Source organism: Salvelinus namaycush, chromosome 8 (genome assembly GCF_016432855.1).
Source record: "Salvelinus namaycush isolate Seneca chromosome 8, SaNama_1.0, whole genome shotgun sequence".
Lineage (NCBI taxonomy): Eukaryota > Metazoa > Chordata > Actinopteri > Salmoniformes > Salmonidae > Salvelinus > Salvelinus namaycush.
In genome coordinates, this window is record NC_052314.1 from 30051187 (window position 1) to 30074874 (window position 23688).

Below are 23688 nucleotides of genomic sequence, written 5' to 3' on the forward strand. Positions count from 1 at the left end.
AAGCTAAGGACCCTGGGTCTAAATACCTCCCTCTGCAACTGGATCCTGGACTTCCTGAAGGGCCACCCCAGGTGGTAAGGGTAAGCAACAACACATCTGCCACGCTTATCCTCAACACGGGGGCCCCTCACATGCGTGCTTAGTTACCTCCTGTACTCCATGTTCACTCACGACAGAGTGGCCAATTACGACTCCAACACCATCATTAAGTTTGCTAACGACACGACAGTAGTAGGCCTGATCACCGACAACGATGACACAGCCTATAGGGAGGAGATCAGAGACCTGGCAGTGTGGTGCCAGGAAAACAACCTCTCCGTCAGCGTGAGCAAGACAAAGGAGCTGATCGTGGACTACAGAAAAAGGAGGGCCGAACAGGCCCCCATTAGCATTGACGGAGCTGTTGTGGAGCGAGTCAAGAGTTTCAAGCTCCTTGGTGTCCACATCACCAACAAACTAACATGTTCCAAACACACCAAAACAGTAGTGAAGAGGGCATGACAACCCATTTTCCCCCTCATGAGATTGAAAAGATTTGGCATGGGTCCCCAGATCCTCAAAAAGTTCTACAGCTGCACAATCGAGAGCATCCTGACCGGTTGCATCACCGTCTGGTATGGCAACTGTGTGGCATCCGACCGTAAGGCGCTACAGAGGGTAATGTGTACAGCCCAGTACATCACTGGAGCCAAGCTTCCTGCCATCCAGGACCTATATACTGTCAGAGGAAGGGCCAAAAAAGTGTCAAAGACTCTAGTCAACCAAGTCATAGACTGTTCTCTCTGCTACCGCACGGCAAGCAGTACCAGAGCGCCAAGTCTAGGTCAAAAGCCTCCTTAACAGTTTCTACCACCAAGTCATAAGACTGCTGAACTATTTACTGTACATTAACCCCCGCCTATTTTTACACTGCTGCTACTCACTGTTTACTATCTATGCATAGTCACTTTACCCCTACCTACATGTACTATTTACCTTGACTAACCTGTACCCATGCACATTGACTCGGTACAGGTACCCCCTGTATATAGCCTCGTTATTGTTATTTTTTTGTGTTACTATTTATTTAAATTTTTGGTTTAGTTTATATAGTATATATTTTCCTAACTATTTCTTGAACTGCATTGTTGGTTAAGGCCTCGTAAGTAAGCATTTCACGGCGCATGTGACAAATAAAATGTTATATTTCCATTTAAAAAAAAATATACATTTGCCCAAATTTCTAAAAACCTGTTTTTGCTTTGTAACAAAATGTGGAAAAAGTCAAGTATATTTTCTGAATGCCCTGTAAATACCTACGCACTATAGTTCAGCCTAACGAAATCCTTCCTATCAATTTAGAGGTATTGTCACGCCCTGGCCTTAGTTATCTTTGTTTTCTTTATTATTTTAGTTAGGTCAGGGTGTGACATGGGGGATGTTTGTGTGTTTTTGTCTAGTCAAGGGTGTTTGTAGTGTCTAGGGGGTTTTGGTAGAGTTTATGGGGTTGTGTTCAGTGTAGGTGTCTAGGTATGTCTATGGTTGCCTGAGTGGTTCTCAATCAGAGACAGCTGTCTATCATTGTCTCTGATTGGGAGCCAGATTTAAGGCAGCCATAGGCATTAGACGGGTTGTGGGTAATTGTCTATGTGATGTTGCATGTTTGCACTCAGTGTTATAGCAGTCACGTTCGTTTTGTTATTTTGTATTGTTTGTTAAGTGTTCTTCATTATTAAAAGGAAGAATGTATTCTAATCACGCTGCGCCTTGGTCCTCTCTTTCACCTATAGACGATCGTGACAGAATTACCCACCAACCAAGGACCAAGCAGCGTGGTAAACGGCAGGAGAAGCAGCAGCAGCAGCAGGAGAGGCTGCAGCAGCAGCAGCAGCAGCAGCAGCAGGAGAGGCTGCACTATTTGGAGGAATGGACATGGGAGGACGAATTAGACGGCAAAGAACCCTGGGCAGAGCCAGGGGAATATCGCCGCCCCAAAGAAGAGCTGGAGGCAGCGAAGGCGGAGAGGCGCTATTATGAGGCGCTAGCACGGCAGAGCGGCTGGAGGCCCGAGAGGCAGCCCCAAAAATGTATTGGGCGGGGGAACACGGGGAGTGTGGCAGAGTCAGGAGTCAGACCTGAGCCAACTCCCCCTGCTTACCGCAAGGAGCCAGTCAGGGCGGAATTGGAGGTGAGCGACGCAGAGACAGTGAAGGAGTTAATGGGGAAATTGGAGGAAAGAGTTATGAGGGAGGTGCTGGTTTGGTGCATGAGGCACGACATCCGCCCGACTGAACGTGTCGGGGAGTTGATGTCACCGGGGACAGCTCTCCATACTCGTCCTGAGGTGCGTGCTAGCCGTCTGGTTAAGACTGTGCTAGCCTCACGCACCAGGCCTCCTGTGCGCCTCCCTAGCCCTGCACGTCCTCTGCCAGCTCGGCGCTACAGCTCTCCCAGCCGTGCTTCCAGTGGAGAGAGGGGGCGTCGTACCGGGCAGGCACCGTGTTATGCGGTGAAGCGCACGGTGTTCCCGGTGCGTGTGCTTAGCCCGGTGCGCAACATCCCAGCTCCCCACATCTGCCGGGCTAGGGTGAAGATCCAGCCAGGGCGGATGGTGCCAGCCCTGCTCTCAAGATCTCCAGTGCGCTTTCACGGTCCGGTCTACCCAGTGCCACCTCCACGCACCAGCCCTCCGGTGGCAGCCCCCCACACCAGGCTGTCTCTCCATCTCATCGCTACAGAGTCTCCCGCCTGTCCAGCGCTGCCAGAGCCTTCCTCCTCTCCAGCGCTGCCGGAGTCTCCCGCCTGTCCGGCGCTGCCAGAGCTTCAGCCCCTCAGTCCAGAGGCGCCAGAGCCAATCTGTCCAGCGCTGCCAGAGCCTTCCTCTTCTCCAGCGCTGCCGGAGTCTCCCGCCTGTCCGGCGCTGCCAGAGCTTCAGCCCCTCAGTCCAGAGGCGCCAGAGCCAATCTGCCCAGAGCTGTCTGAGCTGTCTGCCTGTCCAGCACCGTCTGAGCTGTCTGCCTGCCCAGCACCGTCTGAGCTGCCTGCCTGCCCAGCGCCGTCAGAGTCGCCCGTCTGTCCCGAGCCGTCAGAGTCGCCCGTCTGTCCCGAGCCGTCAGAGTCGCCCGTCTGTCCCGAGCCGTCAGAGCCGCCCGTCTGTCCCGAGCCGTCAGAGCCGCCCGTCTGTCCCGAGCCGTCAGAGCCGCCCGTCTGTCCCGAGCCGTCAGAGCCGCCCGTCTGTCCCGAGCCGTCAGAGCCGCCCGTCTGTCCCGAGCTGCCCGTCTGTCCCGAGCCGTCAGAGCTGCCCGTCTGTCCCGAGCCGTCAGAGCTGCCCGTCTGTCCCGAGCCGCCAGAGCCGTCAGCCAGCCATGACCAGCCGGAGCCGTCGGCCAGCCATGACCAGCCGGGTCTGTCGGCCAGCCATGACCAGCCGGAGCCGTCGGCCAGCCATGACCAGCCGGAGCCGTCGGCCAGCCATGACCAGCCGGAGCCGTCCGCCAGCCAGCGACGCAGAGACAGTGAAGGAGTTAATGGGGAAATTGGAGGAAAGAGTTATGAGGGAGGTGCTGGTTTGGTGCATGAGGCACGACATCCGCCCGACTGAACGTGTCGGGGAGTTGATGTCACCGGGGACAGCTCTCCATACTCGTCCTGAGGTGCGTGCTAGCCGTCTGGTTAAGACTGTGCTAGCCTCACGCACCAGGCCTCCTGTGCGCCTCCCTAGCCCTGCACGTCCTCTGCCAGCTCGGCGCTACAGCTCTCCCAGCCGTGCTTCCAGTGGAGAGAGGGGGCGTCGTACCGGGCAGGCACCGTGTTATGCGGTGAAGCGCACGGTGTTCCCGGTGCGTGTGCTTAGCCCGGTGCGCAACATCCCAGCTCCCCACATCTGCCGGGCTAGGGTGAAGATCCAGCCAGGGCGGATGGTGCCAGCCCTGCTCTCAAGATCTCCAGTGCGCTTTCACGGTCCGGTCTACCCAGTGCCACCTCCACGCACCAGCCCTCCGGTGGCAGCCCCCCACACCAGGCTGTCTCTCCATCTCATCGCTACAGAGTCTCCCGCCTGTCCAGCGCTGCCAGAGCCTTCCTCCTCTCCAGCGCTGCCGGAGTCTCCCGCCTGTCCGGCGCTGCCAGAGCTTCAGCCCCTCAGTCCAGAGGCGCCAGAGCCAATCTGTCCAGCGCTGCCAGAGCCTTCCTCTTCTCCAGCGCTGCCGGAGTCTCCCGCCTGTCCGGCGCTGCCAGAGCTTCAGCCCCTCAGTCCAGAGGCGCCAGAGCCAATCTGCCCAGAGCTGTCTGAGCTGTCTGCCTGTCCAGCACCTCTCTTTCACCTATAGACGATCGTGACAGGTATTTATATCACTTTCCTCATTCCCATCCGACATGTTTTGGCACATATATACCTCCACATCAGGTTTAGTTTTTTCTTTGTTTTTTCTATTGTTGCTGAATATCTTTCACATGTCTATTCATGTACCTTGGTTGGAAAGCAAGGTAGTAACAGAATTCCTTTTCAGTGACCTACCGGTATGGCATGCATGTCACAACATTCATCTCATCAGCTACTCAGTGCAGATGAGTTCAACACCTGGCTCTGGAAATACATCACCTACTGATCAACATTCCGCAAGCTTCTAGCCATCCAGGACGTACATGACGTCACTCTGAATCCAAGATGGCGTAGCAGAGTAGGCGTGTTTTGTTTCGTCCTCTTGTGTACTTTTGTATTTTTTGTATATATTTAAAAAAAAATCTATCTCTTTTCGATTTTTAATTCGATTATACCTTCCGGTAACCTGCCTCACCCAATGTGATACGGAATCGCTATTATTTTTTAACTTTGGAACACATTCAAGAACCTCCAGTAGCTAATCAGCTACAAGCTATTTAGTCATTTTTAGCCACTGCTAGCAGCTTTTTACCTTCTGCACAGACACCAGCCCTGTTATTAGCCTGGATATTACTCACCAATTTACCAGCATCGGACTGTCTCTCCACAACAACGCAGGATTCCTGCCGTAATCCCTGAGCCACTACTTCTGATCCTCACAGCTAGCTTGCAGCTAGCGCCACTGCCACGAAGCTAGCACCAGTTAGCAAACAAAATTCTACAATACCTCTTTCGCCATCTGGCTTGGATTCTCTGTCGACACGGCGCCCCGCCGCTCCACCACGTCTGGTCTGCCGACGAAAACCCCATCCGCTGTGCCCTCAACCGGCCTCCGTCTGAGCAGACCACCCCCGGGCTACTAACTTTAAACGCTGCATGCTAGCGTAGTGGCGGCTTCCCTGCTCCATCTACGGCTGCCCCCTGGACACTATGATCACTTGGCTACATAGCTGATGCCTGCTGTACTGTCCATTAATTCACGGTACTCCATTCTGTTTATTTGTGTTTTATCTGTCGGCTCTGTGTTTTAACTCAGGCTCTGTGTGTATTTAATCAGACCCTCTCTGCCTAGTCATCGCCATTTTACCTGCTGTTGCTGTGTTAGCTGCTGTTATCTCACCTGTTGTTTTAGCTAGCTCTCCCAATCAAGACCTGCAATTACTTCATGCCTTACTGTATGTCTCTCTCAAATATCAATATGCCTTGTATACTGTTGTTCAGGCTATTTTATCATTGTTTTGGTTTGCAATGGAGCCCGTAGTTCCACTCCCCGTACCTCTGATACCTCCTTTGTCCCACCTCCCACACATGCGGTGACCTCACCCATTGTGACCAGCATGTCCAGAGATACAATCTCTCTTATCATCACCCAGTGCCTGGGCTTGCCTCCGCTGTACCCGTGCCCCACCATACCCCTGTCTGCACATTATGCCCAGAATCTATTCTACCACGCCCATAAATCTGCTCCTTTTATTCCTTGTCCCCAACGCTCTAGGCGACCAGTTTTGATAGCCTTTAGCCGCACCCTCATCCTACTACTCCTCTGTTCCTCGGGTGATGTGGAGGTAAACCCAGGCCCTGCATGTCCCCAGGCACCCTCATTTGTTGACTTCTGTGATCGAAAAAGCCTTGGTCTCATGCATGTCAACATCAGAAGCCTCCTCCCTAAGTTTGTCTTACTCACCGCTTTAGCACACTCTGCCAACCCTGATGTCCTTGCCGTGTCTGAATCCTGGCTTAGGAAGGCCACCAAAAATTCTCAGATTTCCATACCCAACTATAACACTTTCCGTCAAGATAGAACTGCCAAAGGGGGAGGAGTTAGCCTGCAAAGTTCTGTCATACTTTCCAGGTCTATGCCCAAACAGTTCGAACTTCTAATTTTAAAAATTAATCTCTCCAGAAATAAGTCTCTCACTGTTGCCGCCTGCTACCGACCCCCCTCAGCTCCCAGCTGTGCCCTGGACACCATCTGTGAATTGATCGCCCCCCATCTAGCTTCAGAGTTTGTTCTGTTAGGTGACCTAAACTGGGATATGCTTAACACCCCGGCAGTCCTACAATCTAAGCTAGATGCCCTCAATCTCACACACATCATCAAGGAACCCACCAGGTACAATCCTAAATCCGTAAACATGGGCACCCTAATAGACATTATCCTGACCAACTTGCCCTCCAAATACACCTCTGCTGTCTTCAATCAAGATCTCAGCGATCACTGCCTCATTGCCTGTATCCGCTACGGGTCCGCGGTCAAACGACCACCCCTCATCACTGTCAAACGCTCCCTAAAACACTTCTGCGAGCAGGCCTTTCTAATCGACCTGGCCCGGGTACCCTGGAAGGATATTGACCTCATCCCGTCAGTTGAGGATGCCTGGTCATTCTTTAAAAGTTACTTCCTCACCATCTTAGACAAGCATGCTCCGTTCAAAAAATGCAGAACTAAGAACAGATATAGCCCTTGGTTCACTCCAGACCTGACTGCCCTCGACCAGCACAAAAACATCCTGTGGCGAACTGCAATAGCATCGAAGAGTCCCCGCGATATGCAACTGTTCAGGGAAGTCAGGAACCAATACACGCAGTCAGTCAGGAAAGCAAAGGCCAGCTTTTTCAAGCAGAAATTTGCATCCTGTAGCTCTAACTCCAAAAAGTTCTGGGATACTGTAAAGTCCATGGAGAACAAGAGCACCTCCTCCCAGCTGCCCACTGCACTGAGGCTAGGTAACACGGTCACCACCGATAAATCCGTGATAATCAAACTTCAACAAGCATTTCTCAACGGCTGGCCATGCCTTCCTCTTGGCGACTCCAACCTTGGCCAACAGCTCCGCCCCCCCCCCCGCTGCTACTCGCCCAAGCCTCCCCAGCTTCTCCTTTACCCAAATCCAGATAGCAGATGTTCTGAAAGAGCTGCAAAACCTGGACCCATACAAATCAGCTGGGCTTGACAATATGGACCCCCTATTTCTGAAACTGTCCGCCGCCATTGTCGCACCCCCTATTACCAGCCTGTTCAACCTCTCCTTCGTATCATCTGAGATCCCCAAGGATTGGAAAGCTGCCGCGGTCATCCCCCTCTTCAAAGGGGGAGACACCCTGGACCCAAACTGTTACAGACCTATATCCATCCTGCCCTGCCTATCTAAGGTCTTCGAAAGCCAAGTCAACAAACAGATCACTGACCATCTCGAATCCCACCGTACCTTCTCCGCTGTGCAATCCGGTTTCCGAGCCGGTCACGGGTGCACCTCAGCCACGCTCAAGGTACTAAACGATATCATAACCGCCATCGATAAAAGACAGTACTGTGCAGCCGTCTTCATCGACCTGGCCAAGGCTTTCGACTCTGTCAATCACCATATTCTTATCGGCAGACTCAGTAGCCTCGGTTTTTCTAATGACTGCCTTGCCTGGTTCACCAACTACTTTGCAGACAGAGTTCAGTGTGTCAAATCGGAGGGCATGTTGTCCGGTCCTCTGGCAGTCTCTATGGGGGTACCACAGGGTTCAATTCTCGGGCCGACTCTTTTCTCTGTATATATCAATGATGTTGCTCTTGCTGCGGGCGATTCCCTGATCCACCTCTACGCAGACGACACCATTCTGTATACTTCTGGCCCTTCCTTGGACACTGTGCTATCTAACCTCCAAACGAGCTTCAATGCCATACAACACTCCTTCCGTGGCCTCCAACTGCTCTTAAACGCTAGTAAAACCAAATGCATGCTTTTCAACCATTCGCTGCCTGCACCCGCACGCCCGACTAGCATCACTACCCTGGACGGTTCCGACCTAGAATATGTGGACATCTATAAGTACCTAGGTGTCTGGCTAGACTGCAAACTCTCCTTCCAGACTCATATCAAACATCTCCAATCCAAAATCAAATCTAGAGTCGGCTTTCTATTTTGCAACAAAGCCTCCTTCACTCACGCCGCCAAACTTACCCTAGTAAAACTGACTATCCTACCGATCCTCGACTTCGGCGATGTCATCTACAAAATAGCTTCCAATACTCTACTCAGCAAACTGGATGCAGTTTATCACAGTGCCATCCGTTTTGTTACTAAAGCACCTTATACGACCCACCACTGTGACCTGTATGCCCTAGTCGGCTGGCCCTCGCTACATGTTCGTCGTCAGACCCACTGGCTCCAGGTCATCTACAAGGCTATGCTAGGTAAAGTGCCGCCTTATCTCAGTTCACTGGTCACGATGGCTACACCCACCCATAGCACGCGCTCCAGCAGGTGTATCTCACTGATCATCCCTAAAGCCAAAACCTCATTTGGCCGCCTTTCCTTCCAGTTCTCTGCTGCCTGCGACTGGAACGAATTGCAAAAATCTCTGAAGTTGGAGACTTTTATCTCCCTCAACAACTTTAAACATCTGCTATCTGAGCAGCTAACCGATCGCTGCAGCTGTACATAGTCCATCGGTATATAGCCCACCCAATTTACCTACCTCACCCCCATACTGTTTTTATTTATTTACTTTTCTGCTCTTTTGCACACCAGTATCTCTACTTGCACATGATCATCTGATGATTTATCACTCCAGTGTTAATCTGCTAAATTGTAATTATTCAATTTATTGCCTACCTCCTCATGCCTTTTGCACACATTGTATATAGATTCTCTTTTTTTCCTACCATGTTATTGACTTGTTTATTGTTTACTCCATGTGTAACTCTGTGTTGTTGTCTGTTCACACTGCTATGCTTTATCTTGGCCAGGTCGCAGTTGCAAATGAGAACTTGTTCTCAACTAGCCTACCTGGTTAAATAAAGGTGAAATAAAAAAATATATAAAAAAAACATGCCAGCCGGTATCTGAGAAAGGCCCGGAAAATTGCCAAAGACTCCAGTCACCCGAGATATGGACTGTGATATATGGATATGGACGGGACCATGCTCCCGTCTAGCAGGCGGTACTGGCACATCAAAGCTCCTAAACTCCTAAACAGCTTCTATCCCCTGGCCATAAGACTGTTTAATGGCTAACTCCTCCTCTCCTTTTCCCACAGACTATCCATAATAAGAAGAGACTTAGCAGCCTCAGAAATTGCAGCCCAAATAAATGCTTCACAGAGTTCAAGTAACAGACACATCACAACATCAACTGCTCAGAAGAGACTGCGCGAATCAGGCCTTAATGGTAGAATTTCTGCAAAGAAACCACTACTAAAAGACACCAATATGAAGAAGAGACTTGATTGGGCCAAGAAACACATGCAATTAGGCATTAGACCGGTGAAAATTTGTCCTTTGGTCTGATGAGTCCAGATTTGCGATTTTTGGGACGCAGAGTAAACGGATGATCTCCACATGTGTGGTTCCCACTGTGAAGTATGGAGGAGGAGGTGTGATGGTGTGATGGTGTTGGGGTGCTTTGCTGGTGACACTGTCTGTGATTTATTTAGAATTCAAGGCACACTTAACCAGCATGGCTACCACAGCATTCTGCAGCGATACGCCATCCCATCTAGTTTGCGCTTAGTGGGACTATCATTTGTTTTTCAACAAGACAATGACCCAACACATCTCCAGGCTGTTTAAGGGCTATTTGACCAAGAAGGAGAGTGATAGAGTGCTGCATCAGATGACCTGGCCTCCACAATCACCTGATCTCAACCCAATTGAGATGGTTTGGGATGAGTTGGACCGCAGAGTGAAGGAAAAGCAGCCAACAAGTGCTCAGCATATGTGGGAACTCCTTCAAGACTGTTGGAAAAGCATTCCAGGTGAAGCTGTTTGAGAGAATGCCAAGAGTGTTTAAAGCTGTCATCAAGGCAAAGGGTGGCTACTTAAAAAAAAAAAAATTGGGGTCAATATATGATTCCATATGTAACGGTGTCCCTCCTCCTCTTCAACCGAAAAGGAGGAGTAGAGGGAACCAAGGCGCAGCGTAGTGAAATGACATAATTTATTGAACACGACGGAAAAACAAACTAAACTTGTATAAACAAACAAAACAAATAAACGATGCAGACAGACCTGAACGACGAACTTACATATAACGTGAAGAACGCAATGAACAGGAACAGACTACATAAAACGAACAAACCGTAAACAGTCCCGTATGGTGCAAACATATACACAGACACAGGAGACAACCACCCACAACGAACACTGTGAAAACGCCTACCTAAATATGACTCTTAATTAGAGGAACGCCAAACACCTGCCTCTAATTAAGAGCCATACCAGGCAACCCAATAAACCAACACAGAAACAGAAAACATAGAATGCCCACCCAAACTCACGTCCTGACCAACTAACACATATAACAAACTAACAGAAATAGGTCAGGAACGTGACATAACCCCCCCCATAAGGTGCGAACTCTGGGCGCACCAGCACAAAGTCTAGGGGAGGGTCTGGGTGGGCATCTGACCACGGTGGTGGCTCAGGCTCCGGGCGAGGTCCCCACCCCACCATAGTCAATCCCAGCTTCCATCTCCCCCTAAAAATGTCCACCCACATCTTACCCCCACAAAATCCTCTTGGTAACATCCACGACAGGGGCAACACCGGGACAGAGGGATAGATCAAGACAGAGAGATCGATCAGGATATAGAGGTAGCTCAGGATAGAGAGGGAGATCAGGATAAAGAGGTAGCTTAGGATAGAGGGGCAACTCCGGACTGAAGGGCAGCTCCGGACAGAGAGACAGCTCTGGACTGAGGGGCAGTTCTGGATTACTAGCCGCTTCTGGCTGAGGGGCAGCTCATGGCTGACTGACGGCTCTGGACGCTCATGGCAGGCTGACGGCTCTGGACGCTCATGGCAGGCTGATGGCTCTGGACGCTCATGGCTCTCTGACGGCTCTGGACGCTCATGGCTCTCTGACGGCTCTGGCTGCTCATGGCTCGCTGACGGCTCTGGCTGCTCATGGCTCGCTGACGGCTCTGGCTGCTCATGGCTCGCTGACGGCTCTGGCTGCTCATGGCTCGCTGGCGGCTCTGGCAGATCCTGTCTGGCTGGCGGCTCTGGCAGATCCTGTCTGGTTGGCGGCTCTGGCAGATCCTGTCTGGTTGGCGGCTCTGGCAGATCCTGTCTGGTTGGCGGCTCTGGCAGATCCTGTCTGGTTGGCGGCTCTGGCAGATCCTGTCTGGTTGGCGGCTCTGGCAGATCCTGTCTGACGGACGGCTCTAGCGGCTCCTGTCTGGCGGGCGGCTCTAGCGGCTCCTGTCTGGCGGACGGCTCTAGCGGCTCCTGTCTGGCGGACGGCTCTGTAGGCTCATGGCAGACGGGCGGCTTTGCAGGCTCATGGCAGACGGGCGGCTTTGCAGGCTCATTGCAGACGGATGGCTCAGACGGCGCTGGGGAGACGGATGGCTCAGATGGCGCTGGGGAGACGGATGGCTCAGATGGCGCTGGGGAGACGGATGGCTCAGATGGCGCTGGGGAGACGGATGGCTCAGATGGCGCTGGGGAGACGGATGGCTCAGATGGCGCTGGGGAGACGGATGGCTCTGGCCGGATAAGGCGCACTGTAGACCTGGTGCGTGGTGCCGGAACTGGAGGCACCGGGCTAAGGACACGCACCTTCATGCTAGTGCGGGGAGCAGGGACAGGGCACACTGGACTCTCAAAGCGTACTCTATACCTGGTGCGTGGTACCGGCACTGGTGGCACCGGGCTGAGGGCAAGCACATCAGGATTAGTACGGGGAGAAGAAACAGTGTGTACAGGGCTCTGGAGACGCACATGTAGCTTAGTGCGTGGTGCCGGAACTGGAGGCACCGAACTGGATACACGCACTACAGGGAGAGTGCGTGGAGGAGGAACAGGGCTCTGGAAACGCACTGGTAGCCTAGTGCGTAGTGTAGGCACTGTAGGTACTAGGCTGGGGCGGGGAGGTGGCGCCGGAAATACCGGACCGTGCAGGCGTACTGGCTCTCTTGAGCATTGAGCCTGCCCAACCCTACCTGGTTGAATGCTCCCGGTCGCCCGACCAGTGCGGGGAGGTGGAATAACCCGCACCGGGCTATGTAGGCGAACCGGGGAAACCATGCGTAAGGCAGGTGCCATGTATGCCGGCCCGAGGAGACGCACTGGAGACCAGACGCGTTGAGCCGGCCTCATGACACCTGGCTCAATGCCCAATCTAGCCCTACCAGTGCGGGGAGGTGGAATAACCCGCACCGGGCTATGCACACGTACAGGAGACACCATGCGCTCTACTGCGTAACATGGTGTCTGCCCGTACTCCCGCTCTCCACGGTTAGCCTGAGAAGTGGGCGCAGGTCTCCTACCTGCCCTTGGCCCACTACCTCTTAGCCCCCCCCCAAGAAATTTTTGGGTGTTACTCACGGGCTTTTCGGGCTTCCGTGCAAGACGCGTCCCCTCATAACACCGGTTTTGGGCTTGATTTTCCGGTCTCCAGCCTTGCTTCCTTGCTGCCTCCTCATATCTCCGCCTCTCTGCTTTCGCTGCCTCGAGCTCAGCTTTGGGGCGGCGATATTCCCCTGGTTGAGCCCAAGGACCTTTACCATCCAGCTCGTCCTCCCAAGTCCAGTAGTCCTGTGTATAATCCTGCTCGACTTCGCGCCGCTTGGTTCTGGATTGGTGGGTGGTTCTGTAACGGTGGTCCTCCTCCTCTTCAACCGAAAAGGAGGAGTATTGAGGGAACCAAGGCGCAGCGTAGTGAAATGACATAATTTATTGAACACGACGGAAAAACAAACTAAACTTGTATAAACAAACAAAACAAATAAACGATGCAGACAGACCTGAACGACGAACTTACATATAACGTGAAGAACGCAATGAACAGGAACAGACTACATAAAACGAACAAACCGTAAACAGTCCCGTATGGTGCAAACATATACACAGACACAGGAGACAACCACCCACAACGAACACTGTGAAAACGCCTACCTAAATATGACTCTTAATTAGAGGAACGCCAAACACCTGCCTCTAATTAAGAGCCATACCAGGCAACCCAATAAACCAACACAGAAACAGAAAACATAGAATGCCCACCCAAACTCACGTCCTGACCAACTAACACATATAACAAACTAACAGAAATAGGTCAGGAACGTGACACCATATGTGTTATTTCATAGTTTTGATGTCTTCACTATTATTCTACAATGTAAAAATAAAGGAAAACCATTGAATGAGTAGGTGTCCAAACTTTTGATTGATACTGTATATATTATCAGTAGTATTGATACATTCCTGTTACCAGTCACTTTTCAGCCCTGTTTACATGTATATCCTACTACCAGTCACTTTTTATGTATTAACCCACCTCAACCACTGCACTAAGGTACTGGTACTGACCTGTATACACTGAGTATACAAAACATTAAGAACATCTGCTCTTTTCATGACGCAGACTTACCAAGTGAATGCAGGTGAAAGCTATGATCCCTGATTGAGGTTACTTGTTAAATCCACTGTAATCAGTGTAGATGAAGGGGAAGAGACAGGTTAAAGAAGGATGTTTAAGCTTTGAGATAGTTGACATGGATTATGTAGGTGTAGCATTTTGACAAAAAATGTGCCTTTGAACTAGGTATGGAAGTAGGTGCCAGGCTGGTTTGAGTCAAGAACTGCAACGCTGCTGGGTTTTTCACGCTCAACATTTTCCCGTCTGTATCAAGAATGGTCCACCACCCAAAGGACATCTAGACAACTTGACAACTGTGGGAAGCATTGGAGTCAACAGGGGCCAGCATCCCTGTGGAATGCTTTCAACACCTTGAGTCCTTGCCCTGACGAATTGATGCTGTTCTGAGGGGAAAAAGGGGGGGGTGCAACTCAATATTAGGAAGGTGTTCCTAACGTTTCTAATACTCAGTGTATACCCACATTCTCGTGTTTTTCAACCCATATGTGTTTTTGATTTGTTTAATATATTTTTATTTTATTTTATTATTTTCAATTTATTTATTATCTATATTATTATAATTACTGCATATTACTGCATTGTTGGGAAATAGCTCCCAAGGTATGCATTTCACTGTACTGTTTTACACATGCATCTTGTGCACATGGCGAATAAACTTTGAAACTTCCTGTCTTTTCACAACCTGAAGCTGACACTTCTTACAAGGGACATTCCAGGATCTCTAATCAGACAAAAAACGGCGTTGCTCTACTTGAACAAGTCTGATTGCAGTTATGAGTCTGTCCGAAGGTCAGGGTGTGTACTGTATGTTTGTGTGTGCATGTCTGATGCTATCTGGATGTAGTGCAACTTATAGGTTTACCTTGATGGCTGTGGATGCTATCTGGATGTGGTGCAGCTTGCGCAAAGTGCTCTCTCTGTCAATGAAGTAGGAGGCAGCCAACTGGTGCAGAGTCTCCAGAGTAACACTGGACGAGTTGCCAGAGTAGTCGCTCACCTCGGCCTTCTTACTCAGCTTCCTCTTGTCCACAAATATCGCTAAGGCCTCTTCCCCTGCAAACAGAAAGACAGCGTTGGGACAATGTTTGCTGACGGTGTTTAAACAGGCTTTGTTTCAAAGGTTGGGAAAAAGTTTGCTGGCTAACATGGTTGAAATAGTCTATACAAATGTCAGCTGATGTTATTTAGACAGTCTGAACTACATAACCAACTGTTAGTAGTAATGGCAATAAAATATCATATCAATGTATTATTCACTGCCAGTGATTATGACTATTAACCAGGTTCTATTTGTTAGTATATGAACAATTATAAACCAGGAAGTTTGGGTCCTGGATTTTGATTGGGAGAAACAACATTTCAGCAGTGTGTAGATCAGACAATATACCACAAGTACGACTCAAAAACTTTTTCTGTTGGTAACCAGTTAATAATAGCAATAAGGCACCTCAAGGGTTTGTGATATATAGACAATATACTGTACCATGGCTAAGAACTGCATACAGGCACCCTGCTTCACATCACAGCCCTTAGCCGTGGTATATATAAGGGATAAATGCTCCCGATCTGTACATTACCTTGGAAACTCAGTGGGACGACCGATGCATACGCAGAGTCCCTCTGCAGACTTCATTCGTTCCAAGGTAATGTACAGAGTGGAGGCATTTATCCCGCTTATACCACAGTAAAAGAAAACAATACTAAAGCAAATATTTACCTGTATAGAACAGAAATGCCATGTTTTCATTTATATAAACTCATACTGGCATAGAAAAGTTTGTTAACAACCCAATTCAAAAATACCAGTTGCCAAAAACAGCTGGTCAAACTAGAGACATGAGAGGATTTGATAGCATAGCGCCACTTGCGTCATGACTGTAACATTGAAGGTCCGGAGAAATATAGGTTCATCACTCGCCACGTTAAGTCATCAGATGCTGCTGCAAAATAATAACAGTGCGTTCGTAAATTCACTATGGCCATCTACTCTGTTCTCAGAGCACTCTCATCTGTGTGCCAGAGCGCAGAATAAAAAATGAATTTACTAACACGGAACCCTCGTTAAATATGACCAGTGTAAATAAATGTCGGAAAAAAACATTTAATAAAATTGTTGCCAGCACCACAGTTAAAGTCACTTAGGCTCTAGATAAATTGAAAACATCCAAACCAGCTATGCTAGGGTAAGTAAAATGATCAGAGTGAGGTGTTCTCTAATTTGTGTCTGGAAGTAGCTAGCGAGCTTGCCAACTTTAGCCAGTTAGCTTGAGTGTTTGACTGCCGTTGCGAGGTCAGAACGCTCGGATCAACCCTTCACCTCGGCCAGAGGGTCAGTGTGTGCTCTGAACGCTCTGGATTTACGAACAGACAATCTGATAACACTGAATTAACAAACAACCCAGAACACACTCTGACACACTGGTGGAAATTTACAAACACAACCTAAGTCTCCGTGGAAACAAATGATTGCTATTTAGCTAAGTTTTTCCTTGTTGGACATGCATTGACAATGTATTTAATTTCAGTTTGTGTGGTTGTTAGTTTAGCTTTCTGTAACTTTGTAGCAAGTATGGTCTGCATGGTGTAGTGCGTAAGAAAGATAAAAAGGCTCCTATTGTTGGAACTACTTCAGAGGTGTTGTAACGATGTGCGCTGAGAGTCGGGAAGCAAGTTCAGGGTTAATAAATAAACACAACCTAATCAGAAACACGAACAACGTACAGAACTGACACAGGAACAGAAACAATGACGCCTGGGGAAGGAACCAAAGGGAGTGACATATAGGGAAGGTAATCAGGGAAGTGATGAGTCCAGGTGAGTCTAATGAACCGCAGGTGCGCGTAATGGTGACAAGTGTGCGCCATAACGAGCAGCCTGGTGACCTAGAGGTCGGAGAAGGAGCACACGTGACAGGTGTCCTATATCTTTTCCAACTGTTACGTATACAATATCTGGTTTTAATGCCCACTCTAGAGTGCCCTTTTAGCCAATTCTGAAACTAGTATTCAACAATGCTGTGGAATAGTATCAAATTATAAACTGGGTGGTTCAAGCCCTGAATGCAACGGGTATGACAAAATGTTTATTTTTACTTTTGTAATTACATTGGTAACCAGTTTAAAATAGTAATAAGGTCCCTCGGAGGTTTGTGGTATATGGCCAATATACCACGGCTAAGGGCTGTATCCAGGCACTCTGTGTTTCATCATTCTTAAGAACAGCCCTTAGCTGTGGTATATTGGCCATATACACCACACTCCTTCGTGCCTTATTACTTAAATATACCACACCCCCTCTGGCCTTATTGCTTAAATATACATTCAGATTCCGAGATAAGGCAGGACATAATCCGTATTATGTGTTCTTCCTCCGCTGCAGAAAGGTGCCCTTAATAACCCATGTTCCAGAACACGGACAGGCAATCAATTTATAACCCCAGTCAGCAGCACATCTCTGGCTCATGGCCAAGAACTAGCTCCTCGTCTTCCTCTCCTCATACTAGTCTGAATTGGTTGTGTGCCAGAGCATGGAGGTTACATCGCATCAGCCAGCACAGCAGTGTATGTGTTTGTGTGTGTGGGCATTTTACGGAGCCACTCATAACTACGACCTTTCCAGGGGCCCGGCTGAGGTAATCGACAAGTGTTGCTTTCCAACAGGAAACCCATTCCCCTGGCTGCCCCGACATCCCCATTGCTTTGTAGCTGAAATAAGCTGTTCTCCTGTAAAGAGCAACCACCCTCACGGCGTTGTCCACATGTCTATCAAAACACAACAATGCAGTGTCGCCGAGGGTTATAGTGTACATGTATTGAGGTTTTTAAAATGGGCTTTATTTATGTAGATAACACATTCTTGAAAGGTCTTCTTCTTAATTCGTATAGGCTGCTGTACCAATATTGTACATGTCCTGCCGTCAATGGAATTGATCTAGATACAGATCTGTTAAACATCAGCATTTTTGTGGTACTGGGAATTTACTCACAGATTACACAAAGCTTATCAGATTACCGTACCCCCTATCCTCACTATTAGGGGGATGAAAAAATATGACCCTGTATCAGTTGATAGGGGTCAACTTCTACAGTTATACCTCCTCCTGCATTCCCACAGAATTCCCACAGTGGTTTGTTTACCTCCCAGTGTGGCCGACAGCAGAAAGTGAGTCCCATACTTCCTGATCAGGTTGTCAGTGATAAGCTGGGTGGTGGGTCGCCGACCCAGTAGACGGATGTTACGGATGAACTCTGGCGTCAGGGGCAACGGCGACTCCAGGAAATCTCTCCTCTCCACAGCCAGGTTGTTCACCTTCCACCTCCCAAACTCCCTGGAAAGGAGACGACAGGGAGGATAAGACACCATTGAAGTTGCTGTTCGGTGAAAATAAGACTCACTAATTACATGATGGTATTAATGATTTTCTGTCAGTCTGTCCTGTCTGTCTGGCAGAAGGGTAGGGGAGAGGTGAATCTACAGGGGCAGCCATCAACCACATTGCCTCGCCTCACTGCATCATTAGCTTTAAGTTCTGACAGAGAGATGGGGGAGAGAGAGAGAGAGAAAGGAGAGAGCAAAAGAGAGCGAGAGAGAGAATAGAGAGATATTCCAAAGCAGGTACCATTTGGAAGATGAATGTAGCTGGGGAGGAGACTGCTCTCAAAGCGAGCAGCTGACAGGTGCTCTCCTTAATAACCACATCATGACAGAAATGTGTAGTGACAGTGAAACCCATAGACATCGGCCCATCTCTAACACTCAATACAACTCATAATGAGGGAAGAAAGAAAAGCGCTGCAAAGGAAATGCTGGAGGCGGCTGTAAAGTTCTGAATATTTCTCATGAAATATTAGTCTGTAGATGTGACATCCTCCCCTGTTTACATTGACAAACATTACTAAATTATTTTGAATGCAACCTTAAAGATGGGAACTTTGTATGCCGTTACACCTTGACAGACTTTGTTTGCGTTAATCTGCTGTGTTTAAATAGTCATAGTATCTAGTATTTTAATTGGCTCTGACAGGTTCAGATAATATTTCTGTGAGTCAGGTTGAAATGAACATGGGCTGTGTCAGTTAGCTGGAGGCTACAGTAGAAGCTATGTCATGTAGGAAAGCATAGGCCTTATTGCCAGTTGTTTTTCCTCTTCTGTCCATCCCTCTGTCTTGAATTGCTATACTTCAATGTATTTCTCTCTCCTCCTCCACCACACAAACACAAAATACACACAGACACCCTCCCTAACTACTCTCACAGGTACGGGTTAGCACTTAATGATGCACTGCGGTGTGAAGTGGAGGCTTGTCTGCTATAATCAGAATAGGTTGGCCATCCTGGGCTGTAGGTGATGGATGGAGGGAGGATGGCCTTTTGATGGAAGATATATCACATTAAAGCAAGAGTAATGAGGGAAAGCATCACACCCAGATGTTTGATGGATTCAATCATGGTAAAAACCCTGAGTGCAACCTGCTTCTTTCTATACAGTCTTATGGGGCAATGTGGAATTATGTCAAAGAATTTCAAGCTGCTCTTGTATAGTCAGTAATGTAGCAATACATTTACTTTGTATAATATACATTTGCATGTGTCCATTTATGGAAAAGCTTTCTGAAATACATACATGAATCATACAGTGTAATAAATATACAGTATGCACACTCATATACTTCTAATTTTAGACATGGCCCTTGAGTAATTTGTCAGTCAGTTACACCAAGCATAACCATTAATCCTGACCTCTTTTCACTCCATACATATACATTCCTCTTCAACTGGGATACTATCGTATTCTATGTTAGAGCTGAACTCGCCAGTTCAAAGGTATCGCACGTAAGAAGCAAGAGAGGAACAAGAGAGGGGAGAGAGAGAGGAGTGAGAAAAGAAAGGGAGCGAAGGAACAGGTAAGGAAAGTGTAGCCTCAAATCCCCTCTGTCGCTCGTTTCTGCAGTCATCGTTGACTGTGATAAGCTGGGCTTGTCTTATCGTAAACCCCCCATAGGCCTAATGGCATGTCCACCGGGAAGTGAGATGAAATGGATTTCACCATGGTGCAGTTTTCGGCGTTCTGCCGTCTTTCCTTATACTAGACCATGCAGTTATTATTTATATCTTTCTCTCATCACTGTACTGTACGTAGCTACCTTGGTTTCATTTGCGATACCGTTAATTCATTTTCACATATCTCATTGTTGGACTATTTCTGGGAGTGGAGATTAGGAGAGTTGAGATTTCTGAGAACTGGGATACTGTATCTTGGCCTGCATACTGCATCTACCTTGGTTTTCATTTCAAAGCAACACATATGCACTGAGCCTCCTCACTAACACCCTTAGACAAAAAGGTGCTATCTAGAACCTAAAATGGTTCTTCAACTGTCCCCATAGGAGAACCCTTTGAATAACCCTTTTTGGTTCCAGGTATAACACTTTTGGGTTCCATGAAGAACCCTTTCCACAGAGGGTTCTACCTGAAACCAAAAAGGGTTCTCCTATGGGGACAGCCAAAGAACCCTTTTGGAAACCCCTTTTTGTAAGAGTGTATGGGTATGAAATCAAAAACCAAGGTATTTTTCAGGTTTCCAAAAGACAGTTTAAAATTTGACGCATTGCAGCCTTAAATAAATATATAATTCACTCTGTGACCTTCTCTATGAAATTTGGCGCCAACACACCCACTTATGTTATTCAAATGCAATATGTCAAAAACACAAGAGATACACACGCATAGCCTACGGTTGCCTACACCCTGGTGTCTATGGCAACTGTCACTTGGCAATGGATGCCTAGGACAGGTGGTGCAGCGGAACCCCGTCTCTACTCATGTTGACTGAGGGAAACACTGTTTCACTCGCTAAATCACTGAGTGATTCCCCAAACAGGAAAACAGCCTTCATTTACCTGTTATAGGACTCATTAAAATTATTTCAAATTCAATCAGGAGAAGATGGTGTGATTTCATTACTGCAGCGTAGAAACACGCCGCCACTGTAACTAGAAGTACCCAGTTGTGGTAATTCATCTTCTCTCTGTCAGTGAGGATTATGAGAATTTAGCAGAGATCCAAAACTCTGCAGGAGCAGAACTGGGCAGGAAAATAATAGTGTCACTTTCCATCTCCTCAAGTCTCTTTTGCTGTGAAATTATGTGTTATGGGCCAGGGAATAGATTGTCAGATATGAGAGGTCGTTTGAAAACCAACAAACAGTGTGGTGGACTGTTTGGCTATGCTGCAATCGCTGGGAATTGGCAACAGAATGGACATATTGGATGTATGCTTGTCAGCATGCCACATAACTTATATTAACAGAGACAGAGGCAATTTGTACCACCTGCATGCACTTTAATACAAAATGGCCACCACAATATTCCACAATAAAACTAAAAGTTGACTGGCAAAGTCGGCAAAGCAATGTCTACACGGCAGGGGTAGTCTAGTCAAGTACTATTTGAGAAGGTCCGGTCACACAAAATCGCCTAGGTGGCAATGGTCCGAATGGATATTGTCACTTATCGGCATAGTAACAAACCCCCACCTCGCATCCCATGCGATCCCAAACTGTTCACACTCCTTTTTTTGGCATAGAGGAAATGTTGCACTTTTAATGCTCATTTCATGTAATTCAACAGATTTTGCTGTAGAATTACAGGAACCCCCCCCCGTTAAACATGGGCTGGTTGTAATTTAGCGTGCCTCAGACACAACCTTGAGGCTGACAGTAGCCTCTCAGGGGACTGTCTGATAACGCAGAGTAATAAGTATTAAGAGCCTACTAATCACTTGGCCACATGATAAGACTATTAATCTTACCACCCATGAAGCTCAGGCCACAGAGCTAGGTTGGGCCGCACTAGCCAGAGGAAAAATATATTTTAAAAACTTCAACGCAGGAAGCCGATCACCATAGCCCATAAAACACCCAACACAAATCCATAGATTTCAATAACCTTCCAAGCCATGATGAATGGTATTTATGGCATAATTGCCACTAATTTGATATAACAAGCCAATTTATGAAATTGTGTTTAGCGTGACAAATCATCAGTTATTTCCCCTACACTAAAGTAATCAACATATTTTACCTGATCAGATTTCAGAATATGCATATGGGCCCTTGCTTGTAATAACCTTGATCCACTTTTTTTTTTTTTTACAGTTTTTTTTAAATCACCCACAATAGCTATATTATGTAGGTGTCTAGGTGCATAGATAAAAAAAAAATGTATTTACATAGATAAAAAAACATTTCCACAATAGCTACATAAGTAGGTGCCATTTTGTCATTCTAGTTTACTTGCTAGAGAAATGAAAGTTCTTCACTCCTCTCCAAGGGCCTTTATTGAACTGAAGGAACTGCAATGAAGTCAAATGAGGTGAAGTGAATAATGTTTCCACTAGATCATTATAAAAGGGGTGAGGTGAGGTCTTTCCACATAAGTGTTCAAGGCCTTCCTTCCAGTGGTATTTACTTCACACCTTTAAACCCCACGAGACTAAACATACTTAAGTGGATAAAACATGAATCTGGCTTTGATGCATTTCAGAATATGCATATGGCCCTTGTGGTCCACTATGTCCATCTATGCCCTCCCCCGCCCTCCCTTAGGCAAATCAGATCACACCTCCAATCTGCTCCTCCCTTCCTATAGGCAGAAACTCAAACAGGAAGAACCCATGGTAAGGACTGTTCAACGCTGGTCTGACAAATCAGAATCCATGCTTCAAGATTGTTTTGATCGCGCGGACTGGGATATGTTTCGGGTTGCCTCTGGGAATAACATTGATGTATACACTGACACAGTGACTAAATTCATCATGAAGTGCATAGGAGATGTTGTTCCCACTGTGACGATTAAAACCTATCCAAACCAAAAACCGTGGATAGATGCCAGCATTCGTGGAAAAATGAAAGCGCAAACCACGGCAAGGTGACTGGGAATATGCTTGAGTACAAACAGTCCAATTATGCACTTCATAAGGCAAGCAAACAGGCAAAACATCAGTACAGAGAAAGTGTCTCAATTCAATGGCTCAGACACAAGACGTATGTGGCAGGGACTCCAGACAATCACGGATTATAAAGGGAAAACCAGCCACGCCGCGGACACAGAAGTCTTGCTCCCAGACAAGAGAAACACCTTTTCTTTGCCCGCGTCGAGGAAAACACTGCTCCCGTTGAATGTGAGCTGTCGTTCTCCGTAGTCGACGTGAGAGACATTTAAGCGTGTTAACGCTCGCAAGGCTGCCGGCCCAGACGGGATCCCTAGCCGAATCCTCAGAGCATGCACAGACCACCAGCTGGCTGGAATGTTTAAGGACATATTCCATTTCCCCCTATCTCAGTATTTTGCCCCCACTTACTTCAAGATGTCCACCATTGTTCCTGTACCCAAACAAAAAAGCGTAGGTAACTGAACTAAATTACTATTGCCCCGTAGCACTCACTTCTGTCATCATGAAGGGCTTTGAGAGGCTAGTGAGGGATCATATCACCGAAACTTTACCCGACACACTATACCCATTGTAATTTGCATACTGCCCCAAAAGATCCATGGATGACGCAATTGCCATCGCACTGCCCCAACCCATCTGGACAAGAGGATATGTAAGAATGCATTTCATTGACTACAGCTCAGCCTTCAACCAAAGTACCCTCCAAGCTCATCACTAAGCTCGGGCCCTGGGTCTGAACGCTGCCCTGTGCAACTGGGTCCCGGACTTCCTGATGGGCCGCTCCCAAGTTGTGAAGGTTGACAACGACACCTCCACTACGCTGATCCTCAACATAGGTGCCCCACAGACAGTGTGGTGAAAAAGGCGCAACAGCACATTTTCAACTTCAGGAGGTTGAAGAAATTCGGCTTGGGACCTAAGACCCTAACAAACTTTTCCAGATGCACCATTCAGAGCATCCTGTCGGGCTGTACCAGCGCCTGCTAGGGCAACTGCACC

General features: G+C 48.0%; 1 protein-coding gene across 1 annotated transcript in view; it reads right to left on the reverse strand.

Moving 5' to 3' along the window:
• Nucleotides 1–23688, reverse strand: part of LOC120052607 (BMP/retinoic acid-inducible neural-specific protein 3-like) — an 86980-nt gene that overhangs the window by 17894 nt on the left and 45398 nt on the right. The window contains exons 3-4 of the mRNA XM_038999616.1: nt 17874–18064; nt 14600–14790 (exon numbers count right to left, since the gene is read on the reverse strand). Coding sequence (XP_038855544.1) covers nt 14600–14790; nt 17874–18064 — 382 coding nt within the window. The remainder of the gene's footprint in view (nt 1–14599; nt 14791–17873; nt 18065–23688) is intronic.